This window comes from Populus alba, chromosome 1 (assembly GCF_005239225.2).
Source record: "Populus alba chromosome 1, ASM523922v2, whole genome shotgun sequence".
NCBI lineage: Eukaryota > Viridiplantae > Streptophyta > Magnoliopsida > Malpighiales > Salicaceae > Populus > Populus alba.
The window spans coordinates 4655897-4680086 of NC_133284.1; the positions used below are offsets into that span (position 1 = coordinate 4655897).

The window sequence follows — 24190 nt, forward strand, 5'->3', positions numbered from 1 at the left end:
CACATAAAAAGAAGGTTTATTAATATCTTATTTTAATAGTATGAAGCAGATATATAAATTTAATGAGAGTTTGTTTATTTGGATAGATTAATGAAAGTTAAATGATGAATGTCTTGCCTTGTGGAACTTGCAAATTATTTTTCTATTTTTACGCTTTATTACTAAGGACTAGTAATAAACTAGTTGAGTGGTGTGATTAGTACTTAAAATTAAGTGTATTTTTATAAAAAATTTATATCATCATTTTGCACTTGAAGCAAGGTTGTTAAAATCATGATTTTAATATAGCACGGAAAGTGCAATACAAACTCAAATCGTAAAAACGGATCGTAAAATCATAAAATCGTAAGGATTTTTAAAATACATTAACAAAAATTCATGCTTCAAATAAAAATTTATGCATAGTTCAAGCACATGAAAATACATGGTTTAAATACATAGTTCAAGCATCTTAAAATACATGGTTCAAATAAAAATTCATACATAATTTAAATAAATTTTCATTAGCTAATAATTAATAAACTTAAAACAAACAATCTGCTGGTGTGTCATGTAAACTAAAACCAGCTTTAACGCCTTCATTTTTCTCATTATTTCTCAGAGATTCATCAATATCATTAACATCAAGAGGATTATTAGTTTACATGACACAATCTGCAACATCCAACTCACTAACTGAAAAAAAGAAAAATTAGCACATAAAGCAATATCAAATTATCTTTTTAAGTAACATTAATTAAGAAAACAACAATCAAAGCATAATAAAGTCATGAACTTTCTCTCCCTCTCTATTTCTTTTTCATGTTTTTTCTTTCTATAAATTCTCAGCAACCAATCAATGGCCAAATGAATAAATCCCAATACAAGTATATACAACTTGACAAAAAAAAAACTACATTAAACCAATTAAAATTATAACTTTAAAAGGAAAATTTGTTTTTTCTTTATCAATCCTTTTCTAATCATTGAATTTCTCAGCAACAATCAATAATATCATCAAAAACCAAAGTCAATAAACTAGCCCAAATGAGTCAAAGCTTGCCACTCTCCGAGAAACCAAACCCAAAAAGAAAAGGAACCAGTAACAACCAATTAAAAAAGTTCATTTCTAATGCATAAAGTTCAAAACTTTCTTACCAGAAGTAGTATGTGAAATGGGGTGGTGATCATTTTGATCTTCTTTGACCAGGTAAGAAGAGGACTCCCTTGAGGAGCCTAAATTGAACCCCAGGAGTGAACTAACTCTTCTATACAGTCTTTGAGCTCTATTGGGCTGGGGAAGTTGGCTGCTCCTTTTTTGTGCTGACTTTACCTGTTTCAGTTTTCTCCGTGGTTAACAGGTGGTGCTTGCATTTCCAAGTTGCCTTTCACTCGATGGACGACAAATCGGTGATTATCCGAATGGATTATGTGTGGTTTTTAAGTTGGAGTGACAAGTCGTCCACGAGTAAAATGAAGGAATGAAATTCAATTATTTATGGGATGGAAAAATGTTTATTTAATTGTGTAAGTCAATGATTTATGTTGCTTAAGTATATTTTAGGAGCTGGGTTATTATTTTTTAATTATTTGATTGAAACAACACAATTTTATTTAAAAAAAAAATTATTTGATTTAACTTAATTGACTTTTGATCAAATTTTGATCGGGTTAAATAAATGGTTAAAAAATATAGTCGAAGTAATCAAATTTATTAAAATTAGTTTTTTTATTTTGTATAAATTAAAATCTGACATGAGTTAAGCTTCTAATTATGAGTTTCGTGAATCAATCTATCATAATAAATATAATTTTAAAATTATCCCGTTACTATTTTTATATCTAATTTATATTTATAAAATCTCTTTTACTTGCTACCATACCATTAAACAACATAAGTAATTTAAGGTGAATGAATAGCCAAAATAACATAACAAAGAAAAGTAAAAGATATGGGGAAAAAATCTGAATTAAATTTAAGGTCAATGAATATCTTCAATGCATACTTTTGTTAAAATCATGAAATCAGCCTTGAAATCATGATTTTTCATGATTTCAACCCAATTTCACTTATTTTTATTTTTTCAAACGATTCAGCATGCAAAACATGTTTTGTTTACGAGTCAAAATGCAATTTTAACAACCTTGACTTAAAGTATCAATAACTCCTTAACTAGAGTATGTTTTATAATAATAAATCTGATAATATAAGATAGTTGTTTATAATAACTAGAGCATGTGTTACTACAAGTTTGTTTATTGTTTAATCCTCATATTAATCTCACATCTCAAAGATCTCTTTAACTTTTTTGTTAAATTATATATATTATTTATAATTTATATAGTTGACCTCCCTATGGATCGACCCCGATCTTGTCGGGATATTTATTACTTTGACACTCCTGCACTCGGGATAAGACATCAACTCTTTGATCGTGTCAGAGCACTTTATATATGTTTAAATTTGGTAGGTTGATAAGTCCTTGAGTCAGGAATCCAACAAAATTGAGTTTTTCATCAAATAGACTTCTCTAGCTCAAGTTATTCAAATGATCAAATGTCAAAACTAGCAAAATACGAGAATTGTCTTTGAAGGTTTGCGATCTCCATCCTCTTTTTTTTTTTTATGCCATATATGTATAGAAAGGTATTGATGTTACATTTCTAATGCCACTACAATCACTTCATTTCGATCTCTACAACTCAAGTACTCCATAAAACATCAATCATATATCAAATCTGCCAATATTCAATACGAGTTGGAACATGGTCTGAATTTTATCTTCAATTTACTCCATTTCAAATCTTACATCTAAAAGTGCCTTCAAAATATAAAATATATTTATGCTTTTTTCTTATAAATTTGAACAAAACAAAAGGAGAATGTACTTTACTTAAATATGCTTATTGATTATATTCGTTTTTTTTTTAGTGTTTGTGGGCTTGTGATGGTCTTCTAAGTTATTATTGTATTTAATTTCATTTATTTTCTTAATTACTGTATTTTTTTTTATTCTAATCCGTATGTGTGCATGATATGATACCATTTGTATAGTTATCAAAGAGTTTAATTGAGCTAATCTATGGATCCACTATATAACCTAAGTATATTTTTTAAAAAAAATTATTTTAGATAAATATTAAAAACCCCTTAAGATTCATGATATAACCATATTATTTGATAGTTTTATCAATATTTATTTAGTATTTTATTCATGTTTTATATATAAAATGCATTGATAATCAGATATCAAAGTGGAAACAAGGCAGAATGACAACATCTACCTCATTTGGATTTGTTTCTTTTTTTTTTTTTATCTAGAGATTATTGATAAGTCGAGGGTGTGGGGCAATGCCCTAGGGGTATGATAAATGGATATTATTAAAAAATACTTTATTTTCCCTTAAGCAGTTTAGGGTTTATTATAAATATATGTTATATAATTTTATTTGATATATAGTGAAGATAAAAACTCCTTCCCGTGGATATAGACACAATATCGAACCACATCGAATTTTATGTTATTTCTAGTTTTTGTCATATTACAATATTGATCGATAACTATTGTAGATATTTCAATACATAATATGGAAGTATTAACACCTCTTATATGAATCCGTCATATTATCTTATTTTATAAATTAGAAAATTCTTCGGAATCAAAATGAATTCCCTTGCATCTTCAGACTTTGGTCTTATATAAAACAAATATAAATCAAGAGAAAAGGAAAACACCTCCCTCTCTCTGTCTCTCTTCCTTCGTTCTACCACCAAACACGTACACATAATAATACATATATCAAGACAACATGCCTGTCGATACTTCATCACTTCCATGCCAAGGCCAAACTGTCTGTATCACCGGGGCTGGTGGCTTCATTGCTTCATGGATCGCTAAACTTCTTCTAGAGAAAGGTTACTCTGTTAAACTGTGAGGAACCCAGGTTAGTTTATAATAATTAAGCACTTGGTTTCTTTCCCTTTTCTGTTCTTAAGATTGTGTTAATTTAATGCTTTGTATTTGTGTTGTTATACACAGCTGATCCCAAGAATTCCCATTTATGCAAGGCTGATCCCAAGAAAGATTAACTTTATGCAAGGCTGATCTCCTTGATTATGAGTCTCTTAAAGAGGGAAGTATTTTTTTAATTTTATCCTTGGATGAATTACAATTGAATCCCTAGATTTCGGTGCCTTTTACAAACAGTTCTTGGTTCCTAATTTCATCAATTCAGTCCTTAATTGGCTTTTTCAACTTAAAATTATTTCAAAATTACCCCTAAAAAAATCAATTAATCCACTTATAGTATCACCGCCTATTTATTTTTGTAACAATCTCAAAAAAATTCAATCAATATATATTTATTTAACTCCTACATAAGGGGTAAATGGAGCAATTTTTTTTTTTTAATTCACCGAAAATTTCGTTAGTCTCCCCTATACCGGGAGATCCGAAGTTATCGACAATTTATCCTGCACACAATTATAATCACATCCCACCCATAATCACATCCATGATTGGTACATTCAATCATTTTATTCATTTGAGAATATGTTTAGGACAGTTCTTGATTCTCAATCTCCATCTCATATCACATGCATAAATTAGTAATTAAGAGGACCATCCAAGCACTAAAATTTAATATATAATCACAACACAGTTTAGCGTTCTGAATATAAGCTATTACACTATAATTTTTTTTTTCTCCAAGTATAGATTAATACATTAATATTCCAAAAACAAAATAATATAAGGAGCTGCTATTCTATTCAGGTTATATGTTTGCTGCATAACAAAATTACATGAAAGATCCTTAAGTTCCTAACTTGTACAAAAGGGATAAGTAACCTAAATTCTACTCCTGACGTGAATGGGAGGTACCTGCAAAACACAAATTTTCCATAAAATTAAAAATAACTAAAATACAAACAATTCACGGAAGAAAATTTATATAGCACATCTATCTACTTAAGTCATATGCAATTTCAATACACCACCACCATCCCTTTTGAGGATTATCCAGTTTATTTCCTTTAACTACTTTTCCCCACCTTAGGAAGACTATACCGACACTAACGACTTCCATTAGTGTCTTTAGTTGTCCATCCTGGGGTCAACTAATCAGATTCATGAAAATGCCGACACTAACATGATTGTTGGTGTCATTAAATATTTTTGGACCGAAATAATTAATCATTGTTCTTTGCTATCTAAGGAGGTCCTCGGGTATGCTGATGTCAAGGATTTTTGACATCATTAGCTTTCACCTCGGAAAGTTAATCAAGTCTATAAGTTTTGCCGATATCGACGACACCCGCCGATATCATTAACTATTCTGAACCCGAATAGTTAATCAAGTCTATAAATTTTGCCGATATCAACATCACCCGCCGATATCATTAACTATTCTAGACCCCAATAGTTAATCAAGTCTATAAATTTTGCTGATATCGACGTCACCCGCTGATATCATTAACTATTCTGAACCCGAATAGTTAATCAAGTTTCATATTTCTCCCCCACGTACCGGTAATGCCGATGTTAACCAGCTTGGTCATTAGCCTCCCATATCAGGGACAGGCTAATCAATTTCAAGAAACAATCATTATCGAAATTCGTTGTCACAGTTCATTTCCTCCAAAAGGAACCATAATTTAAATTTAGTCCTCCATTTCTATTTTCCCGTCATTTAACCTTTCCTTTCCCCCTTTTTCTTTTCCTCATCAATATGCACCAAGTCTTATATATATATATATATATATATATATATATATATATATATATAGAGAGAGAGAGAGAGAGAGAGTGAGAGAGAGAGTTCAATAATTAGCTACAACAATTATTAACAAGAGGAGATATAGGTATCGAGTACCTACCTGCTGTAGACGCTCGACTTGTGTTCCCCTGTTATTGTTGTACTCCTCCCGCGATTCCTCCTGAAACCACAAACACCCATCATTATTCCATATTAGTCCACATATCACAACACAACATCAAAAAATGGCAATAATATTCATTTCTCTTTTATCAATCTTTTTCTTTCTCACTTTCATTCCTCATTATTATCCTTTTACATTTTCGACCCATTTATGTGGACATCATAAAATTCAATTTTGATCACAGTTTTATTCTTCTTCTTCTTCTTCTCTTTTTTTTTTTTTTTTTTTGCAGATCAAGACATACTTTATGAAGGGCGAGAAAACAAATTCTACCCTTAATACGGCTAAATTTCGTTGTTTTATCGACTTGGCCGAAACTGCCAACTGGGGTGCAGCTTGTCCTCTCCTCAGATTTTCATTTGTATCCGGAGTTCTAGGACTCCAAATTAGGCGGGGTCAGACTCGTTGGAAAGCTAACACTCCCAGCTACAACTTCTATGATGGACCCTCCCTAAATTCTATCATCTTCAGGTCCAGATTCCCTCAAGAACCAGGGAAATGAACCTGCCCTGTTCTGTCAATAGAGAAGGTGCCTACAATTTTTATCTCCAATCCTACTTTCCATCAATTTCAGCCATGTTTTCCTTACCTGGAACGTAGGTTCCTCTCCCTTATAAGTTACAATTTTAACTACACTACATCAGCACACTTAATTAATTAACAGGGGAGTCATACGTTCTTCTCCCCTGTTTTGTTTTTCCTTCCCCTCCAATGACCGGTCCTTAAATCAATTCCTTCTCTCTTTTTTTTTTTTACACACACACACTCAATCATGACATTTCCTTATTATTCACCTCCTGAAACCTGTTTTAATTTTTGCAATAGGGAAAACAACGCAAATATTCAAAATTTCCTTTCTTTCCTTACAATCCCATGGTTGGCCACTATTTCCCCCATAATCTTTGATTTTGTTGAAATCTTCTTTGCATAATTCCATCCTTTTTAGGCAACCTATGCTGCTCAACTCATTTAATTCCAATCCATTCCACATTTCCCCAAATTTTACTCAAGGACCCTAATCTTTCAAACTTCAAATTAATGCACAATTCTTGCATGAATTTAATTTATATTTCCCAATTGGTTTAGAACTTCATACCTGGAGGAAAATTTAGGTTTGATTTCTGATTTAAATTAAAGTTTCATAACCCCTTTCTTCTCTACAAGCAGTCGGCCTCCCACCCCCTCTTCTCTTAGAAATTATGTCACTTTTCTTCTTGCAAATCTCCTGCCCAAGTTTGTCTTCCCACGTAGAAATTCTAAGGTTTGTGTTGGTATAGAAATTTAGGTGTCTTCTCCTAGGTTTGGTGAAGGAAAATCTGAAAAATTTCCCTCCCCTTTTCTTTTTGTTACCTCCCCGGTTATGAATGAGAGAAGAGATGGGTATTTATAGTCCCATCTCTTCTTAATTCATTTTGGTCCCATCTTTCTCCCTTTTTTCTTATTTTAGCCCCTTCTATATATATATATATATATATATATATATATATATATATAACAACACTTTTAAATTATTATAAACTCTTCCCTTTTTTTGTATACTTTATTCTCAGGCTTCACAATTTTGGTCCTTGAATTTTTAATTTCTTGCAATTTGGACCCGAATCAGCTCTAAACTTTGGTATTTTTTCAATTAAATCCCTTATTTCATTAATTAAATTAATTGCAAGTTCAATTTAGTCCCCAGATTTATGATTTCTTTTAATTTCTACCAAAATTGACTTCTAAATATTTAATTCCATCCCTATTCCAATTTATATTATCTTGACCCAAATTTCAATTTATTCTTCATTTATTTCATTTTTTCTATCATTTTTTTATTTTTATATAAATATAAAATAAATAAAGTAAAATTAAATAAAGTAAAAGAATAAAAAATTGGTTATTACAACTTTAAATCCGTGTTGTATCTTTAGTCTTGGGTAAAACGAGGTATAATTATATTTTAAATTTATCCAAAATTTCAGCCCGATTTTTTTTTATGTACCTGGGATCTTCTCCTACCAACTTTTGCCACATCGTCAGTCCTTTTACTGTTATTGTCGCACGTGTGCGGCGGCGCGGCGATCGTCCACCCTCAAAGAAAAAAATGGAAAATATTTATTCCTGGCAAATAGGGAGAGACAAGGAAATTCTTGTCTCTACATGTGAAAATATGGACTGGGAGTCGCCACCTAGTATTCTGGTTACTAGGAACCTTAACTGGTCTTTAGAGATCGGGTACGGAGACTGGTTGCGTAAAGGGAAGGTATTAGCACCCCAACTACGCCCTACCTAAGGTAGGCTGCATTGTTTTGTCTAATAAAATCTAAGTCATGTTGTGGTTTCCTATTGTCCAAAATATGCATTACATGTAATGTCATACCCCGGGTTCTATTGTCCAAACAAAAAAAGAATTAAATATCTGGAATACGCATTACGTGTAATGTCATACCCCAGGTTTTATTGTCCAAAAAAAAGAATTAAATATCCGGAATATGCATTACGTGTAAAGTCATACCCCGGATACTAAGAGCCAAACAAAATAAAATTTTTGTTGTTTTTGAAATATTGGCCAATATTCTCTTGACTTTAATAAACTGGTTATTAAAGCCAAAATGCATGCTAAAACATTTTTTTGTGTATGAAAAAAAATACAATATGAATTTTTAGCTTTGAAACACTTGGCCGTATGCACAAAAAACATTTTTTTCCTTTTTTTCTCAATTTTTTTTGTATTTTTGGAAGTTTTTTTTGATGAAAACCGGGTATTTTAATATCAGATTTTTGTATTTTTAACAACATAAAATACCACCCAATATTAATCAAAACGACATAAAAACTACGCGGAAAAATTATAAAATGCTGAAACAAAATATTTTTGATTTTTTTTCTTTGAAATGGGCCGGGTCAGGCCCAAATACATGGGCTGGGCCGAACCTGGCCCAAATGCATGGGCTGGTCACTGTGCACATAGTAACCGGGGGTACTGTACACACAGTGACCAAAGAATTAATTAGCAAATACACAGTAATGTGAATTAATTAGCCAGTTACTGTGCATAGCACAGTAACTAGCTAATTAATTCTGCAGAACGTAAACGTTCTGCATGAACTGAAGCAAAAAAAAACGACGGGAAAGGTAGGACGTTACCTGGAGCTGTGTTGATGCTGGCAGCAGCTGATGCAGCAGGGGTGGCGGCGGCGGCGCTGGCGGTTCGCGGTGGCCGGCGGTTTTCCTTCTCTCTCTCTCCTCTGTTTTTTCCTGTTTTCTTCTCTGCTTCTTCCCTTCTTCTTCTCTGCCTTCTCTCCTCTCCTCTCACTCTCTTCTCCCTTCTGTTACCTCTTCGGTTCCCTCTCTCTCCGTCCTCCTTCCTCTTCTCTTTTTCTTCTCTCGGGTCTCCTCTCCTCTATTTATAGAGCCCGTGAGCATGTTTTTTTCATTGTGGAGCCAAGGAACGGGTCATGCGGCGGCTGGTCGGGCGCGGCTGTCCAGGCGTGCCTACCTCAGTTTCGGGCGGTGCGGTAGGTGGTCGGCCAATGTCTTCGGTCGGTGGGCTAGAGGGACCGACGGTCGGTGGGCTTGAGGGACCGGGCGTCATTAAATATGCATTCTTTTTCCTTCTTTGCTGCTGTGTGTTCGGCGGGGAAGAAAGGGGAACAGTGCCGTTCAAAACGGCACTGTTTTGAGCTTTCTTTTTTTTTTTTTTTCCTTTTTTTTAAAAATTTCTTTTTTTTTTGTATTTATTATTTTTTTATGGGGACCAAAAAATGGGTTACAACAGTTGCCCCCCTCTTTACAATGCTTACGGAGCAGAGATTTGTGCATAGTAAGTGTTGTAAAGAAAAAAAACATTGGTCTTCCAAAACTGGTCGTCTCAAAATTTGATTGACCTAAAACTTCAACCGGACCCAAAGTCCTGTGTATGGTTGGGTTAAACTGAGATTCCTTTCGCCAATCCCCTTTAACCCGAAAAAAAGGAAAGAATGTGAAGTGTGGTCTCATTGTAATGGGTGACCTACCCAGAAAAATGTTGGTGAGGGCTCAAAGCGCACTCAAAAGAGGCTAGGGTTTAGAAAACGCACTACCAAAGGATCGGGGGTGAGGGCTCGAAGGCGCACTCAAAAGGAGGTAGGGTTAGAAAACGCAAAAATGGAGGTGAGGCTCGAAGGTTAGAAAACGCACTCGCGCACTCAAAATGGAGGTGAGGGCCGAAGGGATGAGGGCTCAAAACTCAAAATGGAGGTGAGGCTCGAAAGGCGCACTCAAAAGGAGGTAGGGTTAGAAAACGCACTACCGAAAGGGATGAGGGCTCAAAGGCGCACTCAAAATGGAGGTGAGGGCTCGAAGGCGCACTCAAAAGGAGGTAGGGTTAGAAAACGCACTACCGAAGGGTATGAGGGCTCAAAGGCGCACTCAAAATGGAGGTGAGGGCTCGAAGGCGCACTCAAAAGGACGTAGGGTTAGAAAACGCACTACCGAAGGGATGAGGGCTCAAAGGCGCACTCAAAATGGAGGTGAGGGCTCGAAGGCGCACTCAAAAGGAGGTAGGGTTAGAAACGCACTACCGAAGGGATGAGGGCTCAAAGGCGCACTCAAAATGGAGGTGAGGGCTCGAAGGCGCACTCAAAAGGAGGTAGGGTTAGAAAACGCACTACCGAAAGGGATGAGGCTCAAAAGGCGCACTCAAAATGGAGGTGAGGCTCGAAGGCGCACTCAAAAGGAGGTAGGGTTAGAAAACGCACTACCGAAGGGATGAGGGCTCAAAGGCGCACTCAAAATGGAGGTGAGGGCTCGAAGGCGCACTCAAAAGGAGGTAGGGTTAGAAAACGCACTACCGAAGGGATGAGGGCTCAAAGGCGCACTCAAAATGGAGGTGAGGGCTCAAAGGCGCACTCAAAAGGAGGTAGGGTTAGAAAACGCACTACCGAAGGATGAGGGCTCAAAGGCGCACTCAAAATGGAGGTGAGGCTCGAAGGCGCACTCAAAAGGAGGTAGGGTTAGAAAACGCACTACCGAAGGGATGAGGCTCAAAGGCGCACTCAAAATGGAGGTGAGGGCTCGAAGCGCACTCAAAAGGAGGTAGGGTTAGAAAACGCACTACCGAAAGGGATGAGGGCTCAAAGGCGCACTCAAAATGGAGGTGAGGGCTCGAAGGCGCACTCAAAAGGAGGTAGGGTTAGAAAACGCACTACCCGAAGGATGAGGGCTCAAAGGCGCACTCAAAATGGAGGTGAGGGCTCGAAGCGCACTCAAAAGGAGGTAGGTTAGAAAACGCACTACCGAAGGGAATGAGGCTCAAAGCGCACTCAAAATGGAGGTGAGGCTCGAAGGCGCACTCAAAAGGAGGTAGGTTAGAAAACGCACTACGAAGGGATGAGGGCTCAAAGGCGCACTCAAAATGGAGGTGAGGGCTCGAAGGCGCACTCAAAAGGAGGTAGGTTAGAAAAACGCACTACCAAAGGGATGAGGGCTCAAAGGCGCACTCAAAATGGAGGTGAGGGCTCGAAGGCGCACTCAAAAGGAGGTAGGGTTAGAAAACGCACTACCGAAGGGATGAGGGCTCAAAGGCGCACTCAAAATGGAGTGAGGGCTCAAAGGCGCACTCAAAAGGAGTAGGGTTAGAAAACGCACTACCGAAGGGATGATGTTGAAACACTGATCTGTGAATGTTGCAAGAGAATGCATTATGATTGATATGCATGTATACTTACCTGAGAAATATAGGCCCCCATTTCTTCATGGTGTCTTTGTTTTCTCTCAAAAGTTGTAGTGTTGGTAGTAAACTTCGATGGCTTTTCCACTTTTGCTTACTCGGGTTACATATTGTGATCTTGACCTCTGGGAAGGGTTTGATGTCATCATACATCTTTGTCCTTCACCCCAACAAGTAGAGTTACCAATTTTGCCCGTCATTTTCCTTAGAACAGGAATCATGGAGCCAGCCCCTACCATGTGTTTTTTGATTGCCCCCCAGCTTGATCATGCCCCCCAAGTGTTCAACTTGGGTTTAGTTTGGGGTGAGGATATGTGAAAGTAAGTTTGGGTTTTTTTTTTGTACAATGAAATGTTTTCATGCAAAATTTTTGGAACTTCAAAGTCATGCCAATCACAAAAATGATTTTGATATTGGTTTCAAAATAAACTTGTTCTAAAAAATTCAAGTGATTCCTATGGACAGGTTTCTTGACGTGATGAAAGCTTTTTGCTTTTGTTTAAAGATGAAGTGACATCTGGTTGGTCACAAAAGGTTGAAATTTCAATTTGAGGGTTATTGAGAACCGAATTGATTCAAAGCATTTATTTTATTTGCCATGAATAATGATTTGACCCGCACGAGAAAGCACTGCCTACCTATCCAGATTGCTTGCCTTTGATCAGAAAGGGCTTGATTAGGCACGTAATGTAGGCTTGGGCTTTTGCTATGAAGAAAATGATATATGTAGGCTCAAAAAGGTGTTTAAGGGACTTTAAGACTAAGGATCACAAGTGCTTATATCCCAAACTCTTTTGTTCATACATTCCTGGACCTTGTAATTGATTTGTAAATGGTCCACGGTGCCCCCCAGTATTGGGCTTGGGCTCTTTCTCTTTTGTTTTTGTTTTCTTCATTTGATTTTGAGCATCATTGCATTTCCTTTGTTTTTTTGCTTAAAATTTTTGGATCCTTTGGATTTTTCTTCATGCCCCCCTAGCTTTGTACGGCACCTTTGATCATTGAGAATTTTCTTTTATGCCCCCAGTATTGTTTGGGCACTTTCATTGTTGAAGACTTTTTTATGCCCCCAAGAGTTATTTGAGCACTTTCAATTATTATGGACTTTTTTGCACTTGCCCCCCAGTGTAGGGTGTGATCCTAGCCAAGGTTATTTTTTTTAAGAAAATGTATTAGGCTCAAAAGGGGACTGCAAATGATATATTTCAACTTTGTGAAAGGATTATCAAAGATAGCCTTTCTTCATCTCAAATGCATGCATTTAGGATCGGTAAGCCTTGCTTTCATGCGAGTATGCAATGTGATTTCTCATTATTCATGCAAATAAAACCCAGCTTTTGGAGTCACTTCATGTTTTTTTTTTTTTTTTTTCTAGGTGTATGGTTACCTCTCTAAAGAATCACCTGAATTTCTAGAACTCGTTTGTTTCGGACAAACGTCAACATGATTTCTGTTTTTGTACTAAACTTTGAATTCCCAAAAATCCTCACATGCGATCATGCATAGTTTTGGAAGAAAAGGGAAATGCACCACAAGATTTTGGGCGTGATGGTTTCATGCTTAAAGCTTATGCTCAATGTGTTATTTGCATGAAACAACAAAAATGAAGGCATGTGATGAACACAACAAAACACATGATTTTATTAACAAGAAAGGCTCAGTGGACAAGGAAAGTCTTGTGGAATTTTTTAGCCAAATTACCAACAAAAACTAGAATAGGTTGAAACAAAAAATCAAGTTTTTTTTGGAGACATGATCAAACTGAGGTAGTTATTTTGGCAGAGAAAGAACAGGCTCCATTCTGCAACGGTGATGCAATTTCCCTTCAAATTGTGTTGAGGCTCTTGATCATGTGGGCCCTCAATGTCTTCAGGTTGAATCTTTGTTGGGGCTTGAACAAAAATGATAGGTCAATTGGAAGGACCTTCACCAGAGGCATTTCTCCATATATGCTCGAGTAAGCTAGAGGTGAGTCAAGCTTTTGTTCAGAGACTCCAACTCTTCTTGAAAATGGATGTTGCAGCGAGCACGCTTCTTTATCTCCAATGTTTTTTTCCACTCAAAATTGGGTGTTGTAGATTCATAGGGGACCTATCTTTCTTTTCAAGTGCATGCATGACAAATGTATGAACATGAAGTCTATATGATGAACTCGCCCTTCGAGGGGTGACAACATGGTCGTAACTCTCGTATGATGAAACAAGAATCTTGATTCTTGCACAAACTCTACAATGAAATTTTCTGAGCGATGGTCATTGTGTCACCCATAAGTCTGGAGTTCAAGATGCTTCAAGAAGGGCTTGCTCGGATGCAAAAAAATGTATACGGAGCATACATCCTAAAAGCTGGTTCTAATCTTTTTAAGTGAGACAAAAGGTAGGTTTACTATTTGGTCTCTAAAAAAAGGGACTCTCGTTGTCCCAGTGATCGCCCTCGTGGAGGCAATATGGGGGCTTGTAGGCAATGAGATGGTACGTGTACCAACCATTACCAGTCTAAGCACTCAACGAAGAGTTGGGGTTTACACAAACTTAAACCTGGACTAAAAGTCGTAAGGTAAGCTGCTAGTCCCCCTCCTAACCTAAAGATTGTGTGTGCTTTTTAAAAAAAGTAACTATGTGATGCATGAGATAAATATGTATAGAAATTAAGACGCGCAACTAAATATGAACAAATATATAGAAAATGCATATTTAAAAATAAACACGCAAACCACAACAATAAAACACAATCATCAGACAAAAACAAAGCTTAGTCCACAAAGTCCCCAGTGGAGTCGCCATTCTGTCGCACGTGTGCGGCGGCGCGGCGATCGTCCACCCTCAAAGAAAAAAATGGAAAATATTTATTCCTGGCAAATAGGGAGAGACAAGGAAATTCTTGTCTCTACATGTGAAAATATGGACTGGGAGTCGCCACCTAGTATTCTGGTTACTAGGAACCTTAACTGGTCTTTAGAGATCGGGTACGGAGACTGGTTGCGTAAAGGGAAGGTATTAGCACCCCAACTATGCCCTACCTAAGGTAGGCTGCATTGTTTTGTCTAATAAAATCTAAGTCATGTTGTGGTTTCCTATTGTCCAAAATATGCATTACATGTAATGTCATACCCCGGGTTCTATTGTCCAAACAAAAAAAGAATTAAATATCTGGAATACGCATTACGTGTAATGTCATACCCCAGGTTTTATTGTCCAAAAAAAAAGAATTAAATATCCGGAATATGCATTACGTGTAAAGTCATACCCCGGATACTAAGAGCCAAACAAAATAAAATTTTTGTTGTTTTTGAAATATTGGCCAATATTCTCTTGACTTTAATAAACTGGTTATTAAAGCCAAAATGCATGCTAAAACATTTTTTTGTGTATGAAAAAAAATACAATATGAATTTTTAGCTTTGAAACACTTGGCCGTATGCACAAAAACATTTTTTCCTTTTTTCTCAATTTTTTTTGTATTTTTGGAAGTTTTTTTGATGAAAACCGGGTATTTTAATATCAGATTTTTGTATTTTTAACAACATAAAATACCACCCAATATTAATCAAAACGACATAAAAACTACGCGGAAAAATTATAAAATGCTGAAACAAATATTTTTGATTTTTTTTCTTTGAAATGGGCCGGGTCAGGCCCAAATACATGGGCTGGGCCGAACCTGGCCCAAATGCATGGGCTGGTCACTGTGCACATAGTAACCGGGGGTACTGTACACACAGTGACCAAAGAATTAATTAGCAAATACACAGTAATGTGAATTAATTAGCCAGTTACTGTGCATAGCACAGTAACTAGCTAATTAATTCTGCAGAACGTAAACGTTCTGCATGAACTGAAGCAAAAAAAAACGACGGGAAAGGTAGGACGTTACCTGGAGCTGTGTTGATGCTGGCAGCAGCTGATGCAGCAGGGGTGGCGGCGGCGGCGCTGGCGGTTCGCGGTGGCCGGCGGTTTTCCTTCTCTCTCTCTCCTCTGTTTTTTCCTGTTTTCTTCTCTGCTTCTTCCCTTCTTCTTCTCTGCCTTCTCTCCTCTCCTCTCACTCTCTTCTCCCTTCTGTTACCTCTTCGGTTCCCTCTCTCTCCGTCCTCCTTCCTCTTCTCTTTTTCTTCTCTCGGGTCTCCTCTCCTCTATTTATAGAGCCCGTGAGCATGTTTTTTTCATTGTGGAGCCAAGGAACGGGTCATGCGGCGGCTGGTCGGGCGCGGCTGTCCAGGCGTGCCTACCTCAGTTTCGGCGGTGCGGTAGGTGGTCGGCCAATGTCTTCGGTCGGTGGGCTAGAGGGACCGACGGTCGGTGGGCTTGAGGGACCGGCGTCATTAAATATGCATTCTTTTTCCTTCTTTGCTGCTGTGTGTTCGGCGGGGAAGAAAGGGGAACAGTGCCGTTCAAAACGGCACTGTTTTGAGCTTTCTTTTTTTTTTTTTTCCTTTTTTTTTTAAAATTTCTTTTTTTTTTGTATTTATTATTTTTTTATGGGGACCCAAAAATGGGTTACAACAGTTATTATTTTATTTTTTCTTTTAAAAGGAAAAAGGATAAATTTTGAGGAATAATCCAAAAATGGGTTATGCCACTAGTTTTCTTGTTGTCATTTGTCTTCCCATTAATGTCCATAACCATATTGAAAATGTTCTCAAATACATTATTTCTATGTGCATAACAATAAGGTTATAGTAGAGAAAATTGGTCTTTCAATAAGAAAATTCTCACAAAATACTTCATTGGATATTGACTGGCATGACCTGATTCATTCTCATCGCATCTATAATTATATTCTTATAAGGATTATTATTGTTATCCACAACTTCATGCACGTTGTTAGTACTAGAAGTTGACTCAATCATCCTCTCTACCCATGATATTGTAAGGAACATATGGTTCTTCGTGTGCATACCAATATATGTATTTTTTCAAGAACTTTTTTTTTGTAGAAGATGTATCGTTACAACATTTAAATTAATAAAAAAAAGAATTTCTTACACCTCTTGTATAGACATCTAAGATTCTCTCTACTAATATTTCTTAGATTAGATAGTGTGTAATTAATAAAACCTTGAATTTCATTACAATAATTCATCCTTCACAACCCCTGAAATGAATCTCGATACATTCATGAATGATCATTCATTACTTATATCAAAGTTATTTAAATAATGATGATAACAGGTATTACTTAACTACATTAACTAAATAAATTTGCAAAAAAAATTAGTTTAACCCAATCTTATTTAATCTATTTTAATAGTTCTCTTAATTCATTATAAATTGTATATCTACATAAATTTAAATTTCTACACATTTACTGAAAAATACAACTTGACAATAAAATTAATAAAATTTAAAACAAATTTGTTAAATAAGTTATTATTTATTTCATCACAAAACATCGAAGTCAAATATTTGTCATAAGTTTTATCAATTTACAAACAAATATAATTTTTTAAAAATCTATAAAAATATCATAACATGTACATATTATAAATCCATACAATAAAATTATCTGAGAATAAAAACAAGTAAACACTCCTACAAAATATATATAACTACAAAAATATGCAAAAAACATTAACATAAAAAAAATGTGTTCAAATTATAAAAATTGGTAAATTTGCTTTCTTAAGGTAGAGAATCCTCAATAAAATTTGAATTAGAATACATATGCTGACAAATCAAGTTTTGTAGTGGTTGAATTTGATGTGAGAGGTTGAATTGTGTTGAAATTAAGAAGGGGAGGTGAGGGTGGTTGTTTGTTGCATAAAAATATCTATAAAGAATGAGAAATAAGGGGAGGATGAGAGAAGAATTGATCGGTACGTCATAAATAAAATAGTATCAATAAATTTATCAACATAATTATTTTGTTGAGCATTTAATCTGTCAGTAAAAAATATTATATCATAATATGGTTTGTTTTATTTTTTAAATCAAACTTTGTTGTGGGGTTAATTAAAGGCATTGGTAAAAGATCATGCAGTTCTTTGATTAAAATGCTGGTCTAAATTAAACTAACGTTCAATTAAAAAAGAAGAAGAAGAGAACTAGACGTAAGATATTGTCAAGGAAATGAAAATATTTTTGAAGTTACTAGGAAGGGAAGGACTCCCAGGATCAACCATCAATTGGTCATGAGCATTCTCGAATAGAGAAATTAAAAAAAAAAAAAAAAAACATGGATGATTTATTATAATAAGGGTAAGGTAAAAATATATATATATAGTAATATCCTTGGAGATTTCATTATTTCGATACATTCATATAGAACAAAAATTGCTTGCTCGGAAATTACAAATATATTTTTTGAATAATACCATCTTCTTAAATAGTTAAGTTTCATGTAAAAGCCAAAGAAAAACAAGAGAACAGGAGAGTGGTAAAAAACAGCATACACTTTTGGTCCAAAACATACATACATAAAAACAATTAGTTTTCCATATAAGATTTATTAGTGGCTTTATTTCAATTTTCTTCCCACCAGATTCTTTGCTGGTTTACTTGTATTAATTAATCAGTGGACATTCATTTATTCCTAATTTTTTCTAGATTAAATCCAATTCACACTGGGTTGGAGAAAAAGTAGGCTTACATAAATATTATAATTAATATATTGGTTGATTTTTAAAGTGTTTTTATTTAAAAGTATATTAAAATATTAATAATAATAATATTATTATTACTATTATTATTTAAAATTTATTTTTGACATCAACAAATGAAAATAAAAAAAAAACACAAAAAAATATTATATTTTAAATAAAAAATTTAATTTTTTTTCAAAAATACAGTATCACCGTAAAAACAAACATCACCTATATCTTATATATATAATGATAATAAAAAATTCATTCTACTTTTATATTTATATTTATATGGTTATCAAACACAATTTTATCAAACACAATTTTATTTCCTTCTCTTATTCAATGGTCCCATGATCCATCTTCTTTATTTAAATTAATTATATATTTTCTATTCTAAAAATAATATCTAGATTTTCAACATCAACACTTGCCACCCCTCCTAGCACTAATGCCCTTATCTTTCTACTTCCAAAAGAAAGTACTGCTCTCTGCCCTTATCTAGATTTATGGTCTGCATATTTTTCTTACACCAAATTCTTTGCTGGTTTAGGAGTAGGATTAATCGATGGACATCAATTTATTCATAAATTCTTTTAAAAGAGTGGATTATATATAATTATCATACAAGTTCCTATTTTACAGGATAATAACGAAATATTCTTTAGCATGAACACTTGTCAACCATGAGATGCTTTCCCTCTCTCCTTCCAAAACAAAATTAAAGTCCTGCTCTCTACTTGTGAATCGACAACCAATGCGTCTTTGTGTATAATATATTTTAGTTTCTTAATTTATGAGTTGCTTATAATTACATTTTGGTCAAAAACAAGAGTAAAAAACTAGAGTACAAAACAATCAGGATTCCATACAAGGTTTATTAGTAATTATAATTGCACTTTTCCACCGAAACTCTTTGCTGGTTTAGGAGTTTTAATTAATCAATGGACATTAATTTATTCATAAATTCTTTTAAAAGAGTGGGGATTGAATCCAATTCGCACACAAAGATTATGTGGTGGAAGTTGAAGAAGAGCAGGCTGACGTAAACATGATGATTAAGCAGCACACAAAACCTTAAAAGAATAACAGCTATAAATTCAGGACATGGTGTTGACGATTCATATTACAAAAACTCAGTCACGTACCTATAAATACATCCACTCCTAAATCAAGAGAAAAGGAAAACACCTCCCTCTCTCTGTCTCTCTTCCTTCGTTCCACCACCAAACACGCACACATAATACACATATCAAAACAACATGCCTGTCCATACTTCATCACTTCCATGCCAAGGCCAAACTGTCTGTGTCACCGGGGCTGGTGGCTTCATTGCTTCATGGATTGTTAAACTTCTTCTAGAGAAAGGTTACTCTGTTAAAGGAACTGTGAGGAACCCAGGTTAGTTTATAATAATTAAGCACTTGGATTCTTTCCCTTTCCCTTTTCTTTTATTAAGATTGTTGTTAATTTAATGCTTTGTATTTGTGTTGCTATACACAGCTGATCCCAAGAATTCCCATTTGAGGGAGCTTGAAGGAGCTCAAGAAAGATTAACTTTATGCAAGGCTGATATTCTTGATTATGAGTCTGTTAAAGAGGCTATTCAAGGGTGTGATGGAGTTTTCCATACTGCTTGTCCTGTCACAGACGATCCAGTATGTTTCCTTTTTTTTTTCTTTTTTTTTTCGGTACATTGGTAGTAAAAAATTTGTTTGGATGCTGAGAATTTTAAGAAGAGAATATAAAAACAACACTTGGACTTCCAAGGACAAATTTTAGGTTGCCGGTAAATTTAAGTACGGGTGTCACCGACAACTGTTAGTAAATGATTTTATACACTTTGTTTTTCGTAATTTCATGATGCAATGTATGTTTTCTTCAAATTTGGTTTTGATGATTTTGTGTTACAATACTTGAAGGACAAGGTGATGGAGCCAGCAGTGAATGGAACCAAGAATGTGATCATGGCAGCAGCTGAGGCCAAAGTCCGACGAGTGGTTTTCACGTCCTCAATTGGTACTGTGTACATGGACCCCAACAGGAGCCCTGATGTTGTCGTTGATGAATCTTGCTGGAGTGATCTTGAGTATTGCAAGAACACCAAGGTATTTAATTAATAACATGTGATGATTAACATAATTAAATAGCTCCTAATTAGAGCACTCAAAGCATACAGAGCAGGTGTAAATAAGAATATCTCTAAGATATCGTGATGTAAGTTCATTATTCCTTGCGTCATAGGACTTAATTACTGCATCTTGAAATCCTAATTGCCTGTCCTTCACATCTTGATGTAAGTTCATCTTGGAATTGCAGAATTGGTATTGCTATGGAAAGACTGTGGCAGAACAGGATGCATGGGATGTGGCTAGGAACAAAGGAGTTGACCTAGTGGTGGTGAACCCGGTGGTGGTGCTTGGACCATTGTTGCAACCCACTGTCAATGCTAGCATCCTTCACATCCTCAAGTACCTAACCGGCTCAGCCAAGACATATGCTAACGCTGTTCAAGCTTATGTGCATGTTAGGGATGTGGCCGTAGCCCACATTTTAGTCTTCGAGACACCTTCTGCCTCCGGCCGTTACATTTGCTTTGAGAAAATGCTTCACCGTGGAGAGGTGGTGGAAATCCTTGCAAAGTTCTTCCCGGAGTATCCCATCCCCACCAAGTAAGTTCTTATGATTTTGAACAACTGTATAATAATCACGAGCTTAACATCTCTGACAAACTACTTCAATGGAAAAGTTAGAATAAATTGGCTTTTTCTAACGTCATGAAACTTGTATTATTTTTTCTAACCTATTTTTCTTTCATGGTCCTTTCCCCGATTTTTCTTCAAATCTTCATTAGCAAAATTATATTATGATTTTAAGAAACAAAATATTTGCATAAGAAAGTCAATTTTTTTTTTTTTTTTGTTTCTTCCCCTGTCTTGATGTTCACTCTTTTTTTTTCCTTTTTTCTTTGTTTTTTTTTAGCATTTACCAATTTTTTTATATATATAATGGAGACAAGGAAAATTAAATAGACATGAAAACAAAATGGTGAGGATTGAATGGGTTAGCAATACTAAATTGTCTTTGTCATAATGATTTGACAATACTGGTGCAGCAAAAGGGTCCTCACCAACCCATCATCGTCTGTCATATTTTCCACGATTGGTACTGCACAAAGTTAAGAAACAGTTTATTGAATGTTCCTAGTTGGGTTGCTAAGGTTATACGAAACAGTTTTTTCTGCTGTCTTCAAATAAACCTACCAAGTTTGTAGAAAGAATTAATAATGTTGTGTGTTTTATACATATTGAATATTAATATTTTGTATTGCTATGCATTTGCAGGTGTTCTGATGAGAAAAACCCAAGAAAACAAAACTACAAGCTCACAAACCAGAAGATCAAGGATCTGGGCATCGAATTCGTCCCAGTGAAACAGTGCCTGTATGAAACTGTTAAGAGCTTGCAGGAAAAGGGTATCCTTCCAATCCCAAAACATGTTGAAGACTCTGTGAACATTCAATAAAGGCTCGTTTATTAGCAGGGTAGAGGTCCACACCTCAAGTATGGTTGCAGCTGTTTGTAAAATACATACTAAAAAAAAGGAATATACTAAAAAAGTAAAAAAGAATGTCAACGTCAGAGTGTAAGTGTTACTGTCTTCTATACCTCTAATTGTCTTCGTGCTTCTTTAATCCTTTTACAATGAATGTTTTAATCCCTAAATTAATCAATTATTGGATGTAACCTTTGAGTGTTCCGCTTGTTTTTTTTTTTTTTTTGGTTTTTTTTTCTTGCAAGTTTAATCCAATATCAATCTCTGGTGGGTTCCCTTGGATTGAGAATTGATTATCTATCTTCCAAAATAAGGTCTAAAAATCGAATAAAGCTTATATAATGATAGTTGCATGTACATCTCGTAGCACCCTCCTAATATACAAAATCGCTAGGATCAATAATTTAGAGCATCAATAATTTTTTTCTTGCATGTTTTTTAATTTCTCTTACTCTTATTCCCTCTCAAAATCGCTAGGATGCCATCTCTGTATAGATCAGTACATACCTCAAGTATGGTACCATATTATGCACACATACAGATTAGAATTTTTTTTTTTAAAAAAAAAAACATTTTGGATAAATCTGATATCAGTGAGAGGGAAGTCGGCGCTTAGTAGTCAGCGAACAACATCACAGGCAATTTCCAGCAAGGAGCCAGAGAGTCCACGGCTTGCCCCTGTTTAGATAACAAACAGCCAAAACAAAAAATGTGGTGCGGTGTGAACTATCAAAATCAACAGACATGCACGAATGTCTATTAACATACCAGGTCAACATGAATGTATCCTTAGCATCTACTGTATAGCCAAAACATCTAGAAACATAACCATCCAGATTCATGAGTCCAAATAGATTATAATCAAGTATGAGAGAGAGAAAGAGAGAGAGAGGACAGGGGGTTGTCGGGCAAGGCTAAGATGGGTCCAATCCGGCCCACATAACAACTTCTCTATGTTTTTTTGTACTTGGGCTAGATCCAATCCAACCATATGAGCTGGGCTAAAACAGGCTTAGCCCAGCTTGGTTCGGTTGGCTGATTACTCAACAATCTTTTCATTTTTTTTATATATGTTGGGCTGGAACGGGTCCAGCTAGCTTACATGGTCATTAGCTCAGCCTAACAATCATGTTAATTATTTTGTAGTGCATGAATATTGAAGATTCATGTTTTGCAGGTAGATTATGGGAAAATGAGGGAAGGAAGAAGAAGAAGCTCACTTGGTGTAGGAGACACAATTGTTATCACTAATCTAGCATGAGGACAATGAAAATGCTAGTGGCTCATGGCGGTGTTGAGGGGTTGCAAAGGTGTTGGGTCACCGATTATCATGGTGTGTGTGAGGTGGTGGTGGCGAAGGAGGAAAAGAAAAGAGGTGGCAATGGCATAAACAAATCTGGGGCTGATTTTTCACCAACTTTGGCTTCTAATTTCTTGATGCTCAATGCCTAGAATCCACCCTTATTTATAGGGAGTGGAAAATGGTATTTTGTCTTTGTTGATGACAAATCTTGGCCCTTGATTCAGCTTGGAAGAATCTCAACCATTGCTTAATGTGACCATTATAAACCGTCAAATTTTGACAATTAAAAGCTGCCTGAATTGGCCTCTTTGGACCAGTGCCACAACCGTTGTGGTGTCAATAAGTCAGAAGGAACTATATCGGGGTATGGTCAAATGTTAGGTCATCATGGTGGTATATGATTTGTCAAATTTGATGAAGAGACAAAGCATTAAATGCACTTAAAAAGTATCCATTCGTGTAAATTTTTAGGCAAAAAGGAAGAAGATGATGATTAGTAACCTGATGACAAGTAATCTAGTTTGTTTTTTTTTTTTTTGTGATATTGTTTGGTCAAAACATGTCTTTTTATTTAAATGAAACGACAGTGTTTTGTCTTTTATTGTTTTAATTTAAGGATTTGATCAAAGTTTAATTTAATCTTTTAGCTTTTGATTTATTTAAATTACACCTCTAATTGGACCAGAACTTTTAATTTTATGTACTTTTTCCCTTGCCAAACTTCAACATCAACCCTGAATTTCAGCACCCTTTTCATTGTAGTCCTCGGTTTCGGATTTTATGCAAATTAATCTTTAATTGATCATTAAACTTTTAAATTTCTTCAATTTCACCCCTGATTTCATTCAATTTAGTCCCAAGTTGACGCCTATTTCAAAAAGATAATTAGCTGTGAATTTCTTCAATTTAGCCCTCAATTGCTCCTAAACTTTAAATTTTCTTGCAATTTACACCTGATTTGAACCAATTAATTTTATAGAAATTTAAGTTTGGTTCTCTAAAATTTCAATCTTCTCAATTAAACCCAAATTAGGCTAGCTCCTAAATATAAGTTTTCACCAATTAAGTCCCTAATAAAAATAATTTGACTCATTTAAAGTATAATTAAGTCCTTGCACTTAATTAAATCCTTTAAGTTGACCC

The 24190-nt window shown here is 35.2% G+C and overlaps 1 protein-coding gene across 1 annotated transcript; it reads left to right on the forward strand.

Moving 5' to 3' along the window:
• Positions 1–19342: 19342 nt before the first annotated feature.
• On the forward strand, positions 19343–21774 carry LOC118053532 (cinnamoyl-CoA reductase 1-like). Its single transcript, XM_035064813.2, has 5 exons — positions 19343–19590; positions 19693–19847; positions 20112–20297; positions 20509–20861; positions 21534–21774. The coding sequence occupies exons 1-5, from the start codon at positions 19452–19454 to the stop codon at positions 21712–21714; spliced, it is 1014 nt and encodes a 337-aa protein (XP_034920704.1). The 5' UTR covers positions 19343–19451; the 3' UTR covers positions 21715–21774.
• The last annotated feature ends 2416 nt before the right edge of the window (positions 21775–24190 follow it).

Coding starts and splice junctions, on each gene's coding strand:
- LOC118053532 (XM_035064813.2), top strand. CDS start 19,452: ATGCCTGTCCATACTTCATCACTTCCATGCCAAGGCCAAACTGTCTGT. Junction 19,591..19,692: donor AGGAACTGTGAGGAACCCAG/GTTAGTTTATAA, acceptor TGCTATACACAG/CTGATCCCAAGAATTCCCAT. Junction 20,298..20,508: donor AGTATTGCAAGAACACCAAG/GTATTTAATTAA, acceptor TTGGAATTGCAG/AATTGGTATTGCTATGGAAA.